The 16,308-nt window shown below is 38.6% G+C and overlaps 1 protein-coding gene across 1 annotated transcript; it reads left to right on the forward strand.

Annotated features, from left to right (window-relative positions):
- Positions 1–220: 220 nt before the first annotated feature.
- On the forward strand, positions 221–14,959 carry LOC104580079 (scaffold attachment factor B1-like). The gene is made up of 21 exons (XM_088535738.1): positions 221–509; positions 971–1,058; positions 2,054–2,118; positions 2,204–2,410; positions 3,616–3,678; positions 4,348–4,375; positions 5,295–5,793; positions 6,215–6,261; positions 7,674–7,774; positions 7,947–8,096; positions 8,190–8,266; positions 9,207–9,346; positions 9,702–9,793; positions 10,212–10,318; positions 11,233–11,526; positions 11,808–11,945; positions 12,439–12,481; positions 13,086–13,207; positions 14,001–14,113; positions 14,231–14,282; positions 14,597–14,959. The coding sequence occupies exons 1-21, from the start codon at positions 321–323 to the stop codon at positions 14,724–14,726; spliced, it is 2,745 nt and encodes a 914-aa protein (XP_088391864.1). The 5' UTR covers positions 221–320; the 3' UTR covers positions 14,727–14,959.
- The last annotated feature ends 1,349 nt before the right edge of the window (positions 14,960–16,308 follow it).

Raw genomic sequence — 16,308 nt, forward strand, 5'->3', positions numbered from 1 at the left:
CCGCGCCGCCGCGCCCGTGCTGCTCCGCCACCAGGCCGCGGCAGCGCGCAGGCGCAGTGCGCCCCGCGGCGCCGCCACCGGAGCCCGGGCTCGCGCACCGCCCCGCGCGGGAGGGGCGCCTCGCCTTGCTCCTCCGCCCACCACGTTCGTCGCTCTGCTCTCCGCGCCTGCGCACAGCAGCTCTTCTTCCCCTTCTCCCCCTCCCCCCCGAGCGCCTTGGCCTCCGCACCATTTTGTGCTGTGATCGCTACGCTAGTTTCCTGCTTGTGCCGCATCGCCCCGTGCGTTCGGGCTCGAAGCGGACCTCCGAAGGGGCTTTGATGGCGGAGAGTCAATCAGCAGGCGGCCTGGGGGACTTCACATCCCTTGGTGGGGCCGCAGCCGCCGTTTCGGAACCCGAAACCCGGCGGCTGAGCGAGCTGCGGGTCATCGACCTGCGCGCCGAGCTCAAGCGCCGCAACCTGGACAGTGGCGGCAACAAGAGCGTCCTCATGGAGCGGCTGAGGAAGGTGGGGACCGAGGCCCGCGGGAACGGGCGGGGGAGGGGTCATCCGGGCTCTTTGTCCCCGGCCGGAGAGTCCTCGGCGCATGCGCGCCTGGGCCCGCGGCGGTGCCGAGGGAGGCCCGGCTGAGGGCCTGGCCGTACCCGGGGGCGTCGCGCGCCGGCTGGGCAGCGCCGCCTTCCCCCTGTCCGCGGCCGCCGCAGGCCGCTCCCTCCCCGGCCGCCACCGGCAGCCCCCGCGCAGCGCGGCCGTCTCCCCGCGGAGCCCCACGGCCTGGCCAGCCTCGCCTGGGAGCAGCGGGGCGTGCCGCGCCGGACTGCTCTGGTGTCCGTTGCTGATGGATGGTGGAGAGACGGGCTCCCAATTCTCCGTGGGCGTGAGACTGTAGTAATGTTTCCATCTGGCAAATCCTTAGAAGTTCGTAGAAAGAAACAAAACCGTAGATGTAATGCTGCTGTCTCCAATAGGCTATTGAGGATGAAGGCGGTGATCCTGATGAAATTCCTATGACTGCAGAAATAGCCAACAAGAGAATGCCAAAAAGAGCTAGCAAAGGTACAGAGTCCGGTTAAACAGAGCTTTTTGGTTTACAAGTAGGTGGAACTTAGAGTATGATGTTGGTTTATTCTGTGTCACTATAATTTATTTTGATGCATTCTTTTTTTTCTTTTTTTTTTTTTCCTTCAGGGAAAGCTATAAAACTTTCTTGCGTTAGTCAGTAAGGGCAAAGTTAAACAATAATATGACACAAGCATACTTCTTCTATTTTGTGTTTTAACTTAAAATTTTGCCTACAGGTTTCAAGTGTATTTTTAGTACTCATGTCCCTGAGTGCAGAACTGTACCAACACAGAGCCCGCAGCTGCAGTGTAAGCTCCCATGGAAAGTTCTGCCAGTGCATATTAATCCTGATTTGCACCACTCTGATTACCAATTTTCTTACCATAACTATATGTGGATTTTTTTTTTCCATTTTTCATAGAAGCGCTTGAATTTTAAGTACAATGAACTATAGTGCTCAGGAAATAAGAGTCATTGCACCCCAAATACAAATGTGTATAATATTAGTGTTGTACTTTATTTTATAACTGTGTAGTGTCTTGAAAATAAACTATTCTGGGGTTCATTAGTCATTGAAATGTATTTTGCTTCAAAAAATACAGTAAAAGTACAGAAAAGGTGTTCCATATGGTAAGAGGGAGGCTTTTATGCTATCCTTTAAATAAATATTTTCCTTTAAATAAATATTTCCCTAGAGAATTTCATCTTTTTATGCACTGCAGTGTTGTGGAATGAGAGTGTAGGTGTTGAAAAATACAGTTGCTCACCTAGCTGTGCTATTCCTAGTTTATGCTCATGCCATTTACCTTTACTGAGTGGTAAACCATTCTTGGTTATCTCCAGACATAACTGGACTTCTGAATTGGGACATTAATTGCTATTTGCTGAAACAGACTCAGCCTTGCATAGCTAATTTAGCAAAAAGTACAGATATTATGAAATTTAATATAGAAAAAAACTGTTTCTTAGTTTGATAATATTGTTTTTAGGAAGAAAACCAGAAGAAGAAGGCGTCGAAGACAATGGACTGGAAGAAAACTCCAGAGATGGGCAAGTAAGTGATACCGTGTTTGCAGTTACTAAGCACATGCATCATTTAAATCACAATGAATATACATATACCTCTTCTTTTTGTATAGGAGGATATTGAAGCAAGTCTGGATACCTTGCAGGATATTGACATGATGGATATTAGTGTGCTAGATGAAGCTGAAATAGATAACGGCAGTGCTGTAGATTGTGGAGAGGACTATAGTCCCGATAATATTCTTGATTCACTGTCAGATCATAAAGACAATGCTGATGCAGAAATGAAAGAGCTTCCAGATCAGCTAATAGAAAATGAAGTAAGTGATTAAAAGTCTCTACACTTTTCAGAAAGTAGTTAATAAGGATATGGCCACACAACCAAATTACTTCAGAGTAATGTAGTACATGAATTTAATGTAGATTCTACTTCCCATTAATTGCTCTGGTGTCCTATTCTTTAAAAGGTACGTGTTTTTGCATCCATTAGAGGCTTAAAGTGTTCATAATAGCAGGGTCACAGTATGCTTTACCTTGCACTAGCATACCCTTTTGCTGTGAAAGCGGTGCTGTTGTTCTGGAATTGAAGGTAATATATTTCTTTTCCCATTTATTTGTGTTTTGAAATATGCACATACACAGATATCCTTCCACCTAGGTAATTCTGTATATGGGGGGAGAGAGATGTTTACCATGCAGAGTTAATATAGACATCATTTCTGCAAAAATAATGTCCAAATGGAAAATACTTAGATTGTGTGCCTTTCTAATAGAGATTATTAGAACATGAAAATTTTTATGTGCTGTAGTTTACTTTATTCTGACACTGCTAGTCTTTCGACTTGTGTGTGGTGGAGTGTGTCTTTTTTTTTTTTTTTAATAGCACAGCATCTTCCTATTGTTCTCACCTCCTTTTTATTTTGGACATATCAAGACTGTCTCCATTGTTTTTGCAATTACCATGCGAAGAAAATGCTGTCACTGCAACAACATGCTGTAAACCTGAAAGGCAAATCTTTAGTATTCTGTAAATTTGAGCTGTTATGAATCATGTAACTGATAAACCTTGAGACTTAAAATCACATCTTAAGGAAAGAGCGCTTCTGGGATGTTTTGTTCTTGGAAAAGTTGAAAGCTAAGTTATTGTCATTTCTTACTGTTTTTCTTTCAGTTAGAAACTAAAGAAGGAAAAAGGTGGGAAGTTATGTAAAGTTACCAAAGAACCGTATGTTAATGTATTTCCTCTCTAAATCAGCATAACTTTGAAGGTGACAGTATCATTTTGAAATTAAAGATAATTTGGAAAGGTACTCCTTTGCAAATATCGTCAAGAATATATGTATGTTGTTCCTCATTCTTGGGTAAAGTTATGAAGTAGGAAATGAGATATTTGAGATACTGGAAAATATTTACTATATTATTCATAGGGAAAATGAGTGAATATAATAATATTTCTCAGTAAGCTGAGTTTGTTGTTGTTGTTTTTTCTGTAAGGAATATTCTAATTCCTTTTTTACCCTTCTAGGAAGATAATGATGAAATTGAAAACAATTTAGGTGCCTCCTCTTCTGATCTAATTGAAATGAAGGTAAATTGAAAATGTAGCTGTATTTCAGATAAACAGTATTCACTCTGTGCTCATACTGCAAAAGAGCAAACGGGACAAAATAAGATACTTAACAATAATTTAGCCTAAAAGTGTCTTACTCAGATTTAGCAAATTAATGTCATGTTTGGTTTTTTTAGTTTGCTATTAAGACTTCTTCCTGCTCTACTTCTGTTGCAAATAAAAATGTTTTTGCAACAGAATGAAAACTGTGCCCCAAAATAAAGTATTCCAGAAGTATTCTGATATTTCTCCTTTTGAAAAGTCATGCTAGTTTGATTTTTCAGAAATGGTTTCATCTTTCTCTTGACAAGATGTCAAGTAGTACAAAGATGTAACATATTTTGTTGTTCTTTTCACTCTGTAGTCGATGTGATACACAAGTGCTTTGTTGCTCCATTTCTTTAATATTCCACATCAACTGCAAGGACACTATTGTGGTTGAAATTTTGATTTGGCTTTAGTATCAAAAAAAAAAAAAAAAAACCACCAACTCAGTTCAAATAGACTGTGAAAACCAGAGTGATTTGTAATAGATGAGTTGGTTTGTATTTTTAATCTTCTGAGGGCGGTTAGTGGTGGTCAGATTATTTTTCTATGTTGCAATACACTTTTTCAAAATCCTGATTCTGTGTTCATTTTCCCATACAGAAAACAGAAAAACTGCGCTGGGAGCCAGGTACTGTTAAAGAAAAACATATTCTTGTCTTTTCAACTAATACTTTTTAAACCATTAACTATAAAAAAAAAAGAAATCAAAAAAAAAGAAAAAATATATATAATTTGTATTATTTTTATGATGAACAATCCAGATCATGCAGGGTCATAGAGATTGGAAACCCAATCATATCCCCAGATCTGTGAAGTAATGCTTGTCATCTTTGAAATATTTTCAGTGAAATGAAATGGTTTAAAAACCTGTTAAACTACATATATGAATTTAGAGAAACTAATCACAGCCTAAAAACTAAAGATTCTACCTGTAAACAGATCTTGTGATATTGCATACACCTTAAACTTTATAATTGAGTAGAGAGCAGTGAAAGCAGGAAAAAGATATTGTAGGGCATTAAAATTTAAAGTTTAGTTACTGGATACAGAAGAAAGAAGAGATTTTCTTCCTGGAAATTCCATACAGATACTTTTCACTTTCTGGACTGCAAACACACTCATGCACCATCAGAAGATGCCCAGTTTTCATGTTGGACTGTCTGCTAAAAGAATTTCACAGAAATTAGGAAATTGAACTTGCAATGCAGTGATATGTTGAGTTAAGCACCCTGGACTTTGGAAGCTATATAGAGAAGAAACAGACCTGAACGATTTCGTGAAGAATATCAAGGCTCAGCCAGAAGGTTTTTGTTAAGTCTGTGGGGGCATTTTTCTTCGCTGTAACGTTTTAGGGTTGATACAGTAGTTTGTCAGAGTGCAGTTAGTGTAGTAGTTTTAACACTGTGTACACTAGGGTTTTCCAATCTCTGTGTAGCTTAGAAGTTCTCTTGGTGTTAGTGTGGCAGCCATGCCAGTTCCACATTTGTGATTGCTGTATTTCCCTGGTGATTAAATCTTGTGCCATTCTATTCCTGTTAAATCCGTAGAAAATGAGAAAATACTCGACATTTTGGGGGAAACTTGTAAATCTGAACTACTTAATGAAGAAACTTCTGCAGTGGAGCAGCCACATGCACAGGAAGCAAGTAACGTGGTGCCAGGCAAGAGGCTAGCCGAGGAAGAGGACGCTCTTGCTGCTGCTCATTTGGAGGAAGATGCTTTAGATTTGGACAGCAAATCGGAACAAGCTTTGGCAAGGAAGGAAGCGAAGCGTTTAGTTGTAGCAAAAGGGGAGACAAGTGAACAGACAATAGAGGAAGAGAAACTGGACTCTGAATCTTTAGTAGTAGAGACCCTAAGCGATCAGAGTAGCAAACGATCCCAAGGCCTGGAAGTCTCTAGTGGGGAAACAGCGGAAAAAGGCGCAGGTCCCGAAGCCAAAGATAGCAAAGAAGATGCCAAGAAAACAGAAGACAAAGCTAATTCTGAGGAATCCCCTGCTACTAAAGAGTCCTCAACCAGTGAGGGCGGTGATCAGAAAAAGAGGTTTGTTTTTTCTCCGTTCTAGACCAGATGCTATCTTTTTTTCATTGGTCATTAAGTGATGCGAATAAGCTGTTTCCTTCAATTGGCCACCACGACTGATGAAATTGTAGCGTATTCCTAAAGAATCTGTTGTATTTCTCCTTGTACAGATCTTTAGTAAACACACAGGGTTTGATTTCTTTCCTTACTCAACCTTCAAAGGTTGTTTTCTTAAATTACTCTTTCTTTTTATACTTCCAAATGAAAGTCTTTTTAAGAATCTGACTTCCCTTATTTCTTGTCAGATTTCTTAAATCAAGCATACAAAGGTGTGTTTTGTTTGCAAAGCTTTTTCTGGTAGGTATTTAATTTTAGCATTTTCGTAATTTATAGTTAGTCATTTTTCCTTTCTGACTTGAATAACATAATCTTTTGTCTTTAGCCCTGGTGAGGATGCAGACGCAAAAATAATCTCAAAAGATGAGAAAGGTATGTTTCTTTTTAAAAATAAATATTTAAGTCTTAACAATTGTTTTGGGAAACTGTTTTTGTAGTAGATGGTGTGTTTTAGAAGCAAAGAATTGGAACCTATGTAGTTTTTAAATATACAAAATTGGCCTCCTCTTTCTGGATATTATTTATGCAAAGAAAAATTGAGATCTGCTTTTCTTTTAATGGATATTTCTAAGACTATCTGTGTTGTGTCCTTCTGTTTTTCTTTTGATCTTCAAAGGAAAGACATTTGAATAAAGATAGCATGTTAGAAATGTTTTGGAAGAAGTATTTCTCCTCAGTGAAAGCAATTATGAAAAATTTCTTTAACCTCGAAGCAAGATAGTGTTTGGCAAAAATGCAGATAGACTGCGACCCACTTTGTGTGGTTTGTGAAAGTCTGGAACTGAACCTTATGAAGACTAATAAAACAGTAAAGATATTTCAGAGGAGACTGGAAACAGTATCCCAACTTACGTGCTTCCAGTTGACAAGCAACTACTAAAATTTGAGTAAATCAGAAACTTTAGAAAAGGAATCAAGATTCTTCCCTGGTTTTACTCTAGTACATTTCTCAGAAAAGAGAACTCGACTGGTAATACTGAAATCATGGAAAAGCTTGTTAGGCTCACATCCATAAACTCAACTGTGACAAGAAGTCCAAGTCAATCATTCAGTGCACTTTGCCAGCTACTAGCTCCTATTCTCTTTCTCTCCAGCACCAGAGATAACCTAAAGGATGAACAACCTTATTGTTCTACCGAAGAAGTGATTTTGCTTTAGAGATTTTTGTGCCAGTGTTCAAGTTAATCTTGAACTCTCATTTATCACTAGATCTTGGGTTTTCGGATTTTGCAAGTTTGTAAAGATTTCTATATAAAAAAATCCTAGTTCAGATATCAGATGGGAGTTCTGCTATTCTTATGTAATTAAATTAAACCAGGACATTTCTGACTTCCTCAACTGAAGTGATGGGTGAATTCTTAGTACCTCAGTTGTAATCCATGTGAGCTGAAACTGAGAAAGATTTTTGGGCTTTCTTTATGATGAATGTCATTCCTTGAGAGTTTCGGTTCATCTGCATTCCATCATCACTCCTTCTGGAGTCCTGGAGGCGAGGAGGATAAGACACAAGAACTAAAGGGTCCTAACACTGTTCTGCAGACCTTGCAGATCTTCAGCCTTTTCCTGTGAGTGCATAGTTATTTGGATCTACCCAGACAAATTCTAAAGAGCCCTGGTTACTCCAAATAACGAACTGTTTGGATTAAGGCATCCCTGAAGAATGACATAACATACTTTTGTTGCGCCTATCAAAGACTGAAGATTCTTTCTAAAAAAATGGACTTCAGTACTAATGCCTTTAGGAATATGAAACACCAGAGTTGTTTTGTTTTGTTTCTTATTAGGTCGCAATGCTAACAGTTCTAATAGAAACTTTTGGGTGAGTGGACTTGCCTCCACTACCAGAGCTACAGATTTGAAGAACCTGTTTAGTAAATATGGGAAGGTAAGTCTTTCAGTGTTTTCACTTGACTCTGTCTTAATAAGAATGTCTATGTTCCTGCTCCTGCAAATACCAGTGAAAAGAAAATGGCAGATTAGAAATGGAGCTTGCACTTCTTGCTATTAAATGGTGCTCATTACAATGAGGTTAATGTATTTTTCTGTCATTTGGAAAGGTGGTCGGTGCAAAAGTGGTCACCAATGCTCGTAGTCCTGGTGCTCGCTGTTATGGCTTTGTTACAATGTCTACAGCTGAGGAAGCGACAAAATGTATTACTCATCTCCACAAAACCGAGTTACATGGGAAAATAATTTCTGTTGAAAAAGTGAGTAGTTTGACAAAGATACCTGGTCAGCATTAGTTTGTACAAACAATTGAGACCAAGTTCTCAGTTGCTGATGTGCCAAATAAATTTCAGGCAAAAAATGAACCTACTGGGAGGAAGCCAATTGAAAAAAAAGAGGGTGACATGAAGAAAGAAGCAGCCAGTGAGAGGTACTGTTATACAGATTCTTTGTCGGTAGATGTTTTGCTGTTCTTCAGTTTAAGTTGATTTGTCAGGAAAAACAAAGTTATGTTAAGAAATGTCTGTGGTAAATATTAAAAGAGTTCATCTTTCCAACTTTTACTGCAAGATGCACTGCTGTTGATGTTCATTCCCTCTCTTTTATGTGCTTTAAGCTAGTCCATGGAATCTTGCATTTTGAAGCACCCCTTTTATTTTAGCTACATTTTTCAGAAGAGATTGTGGTACTCTATTGTCATAAATCTATGGAAAAGCCAATTTGAGAATTTTTGGTCAATGTGTCACGCTGTTTCTTCTTTAAATCCTATTCATGAGAACAGGACTTTCTAATGTTAATGCCATCACAGTTAAACGGTCAGTTTTCCAAAATCCTTTTCCCAGAACATGCTATGCTATAGCACTACGGTTCTTTTTCCCACTTGAATATTAGTGAAAGTAGCTGAAAGACATAAAATCCTTTGCTTTAATTATTTTCTTCTATAATAAATCCTATTAAATGCTATTTGCTGCCAAACTTTTTGCCTCTGCTCACCTAGTGCTCAGAAAGGCTTGTCCGTTTACTGTGTAATATTACCTTGCTTGTGTTTGGCAGCAGCACCACAGAAATGCTTCACATTTACACTTCATAAAGTGTCATGTCATCTTATAAGAATCTCGTTTGTTTGTTTTCTTTTTGTATATAGTTGAATTATCCAAACCTTGACAAAGTTTTTACAAAACTGCATAACGTGATCTGCTTGTATTGTGTTAAAGCAGAAGTTGTAGAAGGAAATCTGTAGAAATATAATTAGGATCCTTTTAGCAGATCAGAACTCTACTTTGTTAGTGTGTTGCTAGCAATTTTTTCTCCTTTATTTTTCTTTTCTTTTGTTCTATATTACTTTAATCTGTGTCAATATCTGTCTGTAGAGCTGGCAGTGTTAAAAGGGATGAGAAATCTGACCAAAAAGATGATTCTAAAAAAACAGAAGACAAAGATGAAAAAGAAAGAAAAGATAAAGATGAATTGAAGCCTGGTTCATCAGATCAGCCCAAAAGTACCAAATCAGGTAATGTGTCTACTGTGTGTGTGTGTTTTTTTTTTTTTTTTTTTTCCCCCAGTTGTAAAGGACACAGTTAAATATAATCAATTGACAGCAGTTATTTTCAGACTGCTGGTTTGGGGAATGTTTTGAGGTTTCTTGGGTGAAAATACAAATAGTGAAATTTGCAGGGGTAGGGAGAGTAACATTATTTCATCCTTAACAGGAGTATTTGGAAAAATGAAATTATTTTTGAAGAGAAGATTTAAGTGCCTGCTTGACTTTTTAGAGGTTATGACTTCTAGCACTGAAAGGAATGGCCTGTGTAACAGAGTTCTTCCCCTCACCCTCTCCCTTTCCTTTCAACCTCCGATTTATTTAGGAAGTAAAGGAACAGAGAGAACAGTAGTAATGGATAAATCTAAAGGAGAACCTGTTATTAGTGTGAAAACATCAACTACATCAAAAGACAGAGTAAGTAATGTTTCTGCAGAGGAACGCTATACGTAAGGTTTTTTTAGGAACAGGTATTAAATCCTGCTGTTACATGTACTGATGTACATGTAAACATGATGTACTGCATGTTTACACATACTGATTCATCTGGTGGGAGTTTCTATGATATGGATTAAGATCTTAATTAGTAAAATACTTTGTATATGGTTGATACAATATTCAGTGGTGAAATCCATCCAAAATAAATGAGGGAACCTAAGACTTCTATGTTCATATATGATGTTTCTGCCATGTTAAAACACACCTCTTTTTTACGTGAGGACTAAGCTTTGGCGCATATGCGTGGATGGAAATAACTGCTTAGAGTATCATTTGTTACAGTATTCCTTTTGTCAGTGTACTCCCTTAAGTTTTTCTATTTCAATATTAAATACAGAGCGTTAAGAGTCAGGATCGCAAATCAGAGAGCAGAGAGAGACAAGGCATTGTGCCATTTGACAAAATTAAAGCACAACGAAAAATGAGAGAGGCAGAACAGCGCCGGTAAGAGCAACAGTGAAATTGGTTCTTTTTATTTCCCCCCAACGCTCCCCCCTTTTTTTTTTCCTCCTAGAATGAAGGTAATAATTCCAAACTCCAGGCACCCAAGTTTAATTAGGAAGGTGCCAGGAGAAGGGTTATCTTTCTCAAAATAAGACCTTGCCTAGTCACATTCAAAGTCTCCATAGCATTTGAAATAAAACAAGATGAATATTTTTATATTTAAGTATATTCCATCTATGGATAAATTGTAGGATTTTTCAACAACCGTTCAAAATTTCCACTATGGATCCTTCTAATTAAGAACCTAATTCAAGTAATTGACTACACCTGTTTTTGTTTGTTTGATTGTTTGTTTTTCCTTTTCATGATGTTTAGTAGAGGCTGGAAGTAATAATAGCTATACTTCACATTCCTTGCTAAAGCTGAGATCTGAATTCCATGCTGAGACATTTTCCAGTCGTTAACAAAACTTTACAACTTATGTAAGGAAAGTTGAATTGGATAGAGGAAATGCTTTCATCATTCTTAATGGAGAAAGAAAAGCTAATCTGTCCTAACTAGATTTCTGAGCTGTAGTGGAGTCCCAATACCCAGCTTACCTTTCCTGCTTCTTTAGAGTTTGATGTTATATTTGAATAGAAGGAAATAGCTTGGGGCATTTGAATTCAAATTCTCGTAAGTGTACAGGGTCATTTTCCTCCATAGATGGATACTTAGGGAACAATGGATTCCATTACAAATAAAGTAATTTATGTGTATGTTAAGTGTTTGCCCTTTCTCTTCCCCTCCACAACATCAAACTTAGATGAATTGACCCAACTTTGCATTTATTGTGAGTTTAATCTTCTTTTCCATTAATCTTAATTTATTTGTTGAAATGTTAGATCTGTAACCATTCTTTTCGGTTAAAGTAGTACGCATGAGCGTCGGGAAAGACAGCAGCACCTGCAAACTATCCGGGAACGAGAAGAAAGGGAGAGGCTTGAGATTGCTCGTGAGAGACTGGAAATTGAAAGACAGCGTCTGGAACGAGAGCGAATGGAAAGGGAAAGACTAGAGAGAGAAAGAATGCACATAGAGCATGAAAGGAGAAGAGAGCAGGATCGCATTCAGAGAGAGAGAGAAGAACTGCGGCGCCAGCATGAGCAACTGCGCTATGAACAGGAACGTCGATCTGCAATGAGAAGACCATATGACATTGATGGCAGGTAAAGCTGGCAAACACAAGGGGAAAACATGCTGCTCCTAGGTCTGTCTTGTCAGCTGCATTATGAAAAGTTATCTTTCTCCTTCCGTACCTTTCTCAGCTTCCAGTATTCTGCAGTGGTCAGCTGCATTGAGATGATCGCGTTTAACAGCCCCAACAATCTACCTCACTGAATTTGTCCCATTTTGAACCTACATGCTTCTGTCTCACATGGTTTGGAGGGAGAGAACAATTTCAAAAATCACTGTCTTGACTAAAATGAAATAATGATTTCTCCCTTAGGAGAGACGACCCATACTGGCCAGAAGCAAAACGAATGTCAATGAATGACAGATACCATTCAGACTTCAGTCGCCAGGATCGCTTCCATGACTTTGATCATCGGGATCGTGGCCGTTATCAAGACCATTCAATAGACAGGTTGGTGTTGTACCTTCACTGTGTTGCCTGAAACCAAAAGGCAAAAATGTTATATCATGTTGCTTTTTGCCGCCTTTTCTGTACTGTTTGTCTTTTGAAATCCTATATAACTTTGTATCTCTGAAGAGATCTGTACTATGCTATGAGTTAAACCTTTTGTCTGTCAGGCTTGTTCAGATTGTTCTGCTTGTCACACTGCTTCAAACTGTTTTTGGTAGGATTCTGGAAAAAAAAAATAATAGTGCTTTAGACGCCTAGCATTTTCCTCTAGGAACCTATTTAAACTGAGAATATTGTTTTATACTTTAGGACTAATTATGTTTTCCAGCAAGCTAAAGTGTGTCATAGCTTCCGTATATTCCAGCTGTTTGTTAGCATTTTATGGAAGCAGGATTTTCTATCTGTGAAAGTCTTGCACTAATTGAATTGTTACAGACTAGTGTGTATTTTGCTAATGGAATATCGGAATCTCATTTGAATTGTCTGTTTGTAGGAGAGATGGATCAAGAACAATGATGGCAGATCGGGATGGACAAGTGAGTTCCTTTTAGAGACTTCTGGAGTTTTATAAAACTACAAAGTGTCTATTTTTTTATAAACCCGTTCAATTTTTTTCATCTTCAACCCATTTTATATATGGTTATAAACCCGTAACAACTAGATTATGTAGACTGAAACTCATATCCATTATAAGAATATTGTCCTTTTTTTATAGGTAAGGATGAAATGTAGTTTGAATACTTGTTCATTATGAAAATCGGAGATAATTATTTTGACATGCTGTGAATGAAACAAGCGAAGCATGCCAAAAGAGATAGAATATTGCAAGTGATTATGAAGAAAATGCAAATATACAAAATACCTATGGAAGTGAACAGGTCACAGAGGAGGCTTCACTCTACTCAGTCGTTTGGAAATAACAGCAAAACTGATAAAGAAGTTGGCAAATTCTTAAGTGGATGGGAGGGAAAGGGGAAGACTATTGGGGCAGATTCAAGCAATGAGAGATGATTTTTGTCAAGTCTTGGAATCCTCAAATGCTGATGGCTATGCTGTGAGATGGAATAATTGCAGCTGGGTTACTTCTAACAAATATGGAGTCATGGTTGGGCATTTCTAAAAACATTCTTTGTCTTTTAGCATTATCCAGATGAGCGCCACGGAGGACCAGACCGTCATTCAAGGGATTCTCGGGAGAGTTGGGGAAGCTATGGATCTGACAGAAGAATGAGTGAAAGTAGAGGGATCCCCCCACAGTCCCGGTTAGTGTACATGAGAATGGTTTGGGGTTTTTTGTTTGTTTTCATGTACACCTGGTGAATATTTTCATGTGTAAAGGTTGGATGCTGTTTTGAAAGCACAGTTTTGCTTTATCCAAGTTTTACTCAAGTCTGTTCGTTTTGGATCGACAATAAATGAGTAGTTCCTTCAATTACCTTTGCATCAAAATGGCATGGTATTTTGCATTAGATAGCATGATTTTTGCATCAAAATGGCATCTTGGCTTGATTTTTTTTTTTAAACCAACTTCACATCTGAAAGTCCTCATGGTTTTGATTAATTTTTGTTTCTGTTTCTGTTAAGGCTTCACATTTTCATAGTAGTCTGTCTTCATGGTTTGTAATTTGTATTTGTTGGTAAGAGCATCCTATCAGCCTTTGAAAGGAAAGCAAGTCAGTAAAAGGAAAACAAGATTTGTACTTTTTGTACTACTTTGTACTTTTTTTTTTCTCTAAGTAAACTGGCCTACAAAATACAACAAAAATAATCTGATTGTCAAAACAGCAAAATGGCGCACTTGAAGAAAGAATCTGAGGAATCAGTACAGTGTGAAATGGGTTAAGAATATCCCGTTTTCTTGTGTAGCATGGTAGGGACCTTGTGTAGGCAGCCAGTTAGTAAGACTTGTCTAAACAGGTGTGTCCAAAATCAATACAAGATAGGTATGCCTCTTGGTGAAAACTTTGAATGTGTTTGTGACTGTGGCATTCTATTTTGAATCTATTTTGTATGCTCCAGTTAGCATAAAGTTACATGGATTTAATACCTTTGCAGAGATGGACGTGACTGGGGAGATCACGGTCGAAAGTTTGAAGGACATCAGGATCGTTCATGGCAAAGCAATGTGGATGGAGGAATGATAGGACGGGATCATGAGAGATGGCAAGGTATGCTTTGGGCACAAGCACTCATTAGGTGTGCTACCGCTAGCAGAAATTACAAGCATTATTAGTCTTGGAGATAAAAGTGAAATGGTTGATATTGCTGTATGTAAACTTTTGTAGGTGGAGGTAGAGGCAGACCTGGCCATGTGATGCATCGGGGAGGCATGTCAGGGTAAGAATGTTTTGAGGAACAAAGTACTCTTTCTTGTCCTTTAAGGGGAAGGGAAATTGGAAGGTCTGTTGTACTAAAATTATGAAGAAAAAAAAAAAACACACTCTTTTTCTACCTGATTTGTTATTTAGATGCCAGGGAACTAAAAAAATACTCCAGTGCTTTTTTATCTACTGTATCCTGCTCAAAACAGTGAAAAATTATGCAGGAGAGGTAAAACATGCATTCTTTCAGCCTGACAACCAAAGTTGCAAGAGAAAATTAAAATACCTGAATCTCTCCTTCCCCCCCGCGCCCTCCTCCCCCCTTCTTAGGCGTGGAGGTTTCATGCAAGGTGGCAACCAAAGCCAAATGATGCATGGAGGAGGAATGCAAGGAGAAGGATTTGCTGGCCAAGAGAGAGCGAACAGACCCACTGATCCACGTTTCAACCGTCGCTACTGAATGCGTTTTAATTTTTAATGCAAGATGGCAACAGAAATGAATCTGTTACCCAGGGTTACCATTAATCGTAACTTATGGGTTTCTTTAAGTGTAATTTTTTAAGCTGCTGCCATATTATATATCCTTAAGCCAATGTGAACTCATTTGTTTTGTAATGTGTTGTTCATATCCCATTTAAAATGTTTGTTAATGAAGCATTCCATTTTCCATTAATAAAAACAGTTTACAGTTAATTGCTTTGTTTCAGAAGTCACTGGGAGTAACTGGAAACTGGGAGTTTTGGAAACCAGCCTGTCTCAACTCTATACTAACCTCCCCCCCCTTTTTTTTTTTCTTTCCTAAGATAACATTTGAAAATCCTTTACAGGTCTCCCCTTGTGCTATCAGGAAGAGCTCCCTGAACTACACTTGACATTATTACTTTAGAAATCTTAAAATTAATTAATTTACAAATTCATGCAAGAATTTTAGTTGACTGCAACTGTTAGAGTTTGAACAGCCTGTTCCTGCAAAATAATGTGATTTACAATCCTGGAGGACAAGTGGTAAAGACGCCCCATGCCCCCCCCCACTTCTGTTTCATGTTGGGAGGCACTGTGCACCATAATACTGAATTTAGGTTATTCTTCACTGTGTGTACAGTGCTGTCCCCAGATTCACCAGTACAGCTTCTATAACAGAAAATAAACAATGTTGGCAGTAATGACTTGCAGAAACAAGTCAGAATCATTTCTTTTTAGCCTCTAAAGTGTCAGGATAGCCTGAAACTTTATTGGTTTCAAGTCATTAAGAGTACAATTATGTAGCAACCTACAATTCCTTTGGGGGGGGAAAAAAAAAGTAGACGCACCCACTGTAGCTGTGCTTTGATACTATTTTCAGAATACGTTGAGAACTAATAGATGGCACTGGTGCAGAGCTGTGTCACTTTGTCGTACGCAAAATATAATTTATCTTTGTTTAGTGATCTCTGGGTCAATGTGGCCTGACTTGCCCACCAAGTTATTCTTTCTTGATGAAATAGGTGCTCTGGTGAGAGCACTGAGATGTAAAACCTGCCAACCTTAATTAGAAAGTCTGTTACTTTCATCAGCATGGTCAATATTTAATGGCATGGAAATGTAAAGCTCCAGCACAGCCAGCGTGTCCAGTTCAGCTTTAAGGTCAGCATCTCCCTGTGTTCAGAGGGGATGTAACAACCCTGAAGGACTGAGATTTCCTTTCCACACAAGAGCAAGCTCTATTTACACCAGCACGCAGTCATGTATTGGAGGACACCCCCACCTTCTCACTGATCTGTTCTGCTTTTTGAGGAATCTAGAGAAATCTATGACCCTGACCATTTTAATATCTGACAACCTACCTTGCAAAAGAAGTATAGTTTTTCATCTGAGGAGACAACAGTTCTGATAAAAGAATTCTTTCTGAGCACTAAGAAAAAACAAAAACCTATGTTAAGATTTCTCTGATGTTATCCTCCTTATTATGGTTACTGCATCTGAAAATCAGATTTAAGTTAGGATAAAGAGCTTGTTTCCTCTAGCCTTATTAAACTGCACCTGCCTCTAATCCAACTAGATGG

The sequence above is a fragment of the Tinamus guttatus genome, unplaced genomic scaffold, assembly GCF_059628265.1.
Source record: "Tinamus guttatus ecotype Peru unplaced genomic scaffold, ASM5962826v1 Tinamus_guttatus_pri_ptg000643l, whole genome shotgun sequence".
Lineage (NCBI taxonomy): Eukaryota > Metazoa > Chordata > Aves > Tinamiformes > Tinamidae > Tinamus > Tinamus guttatus.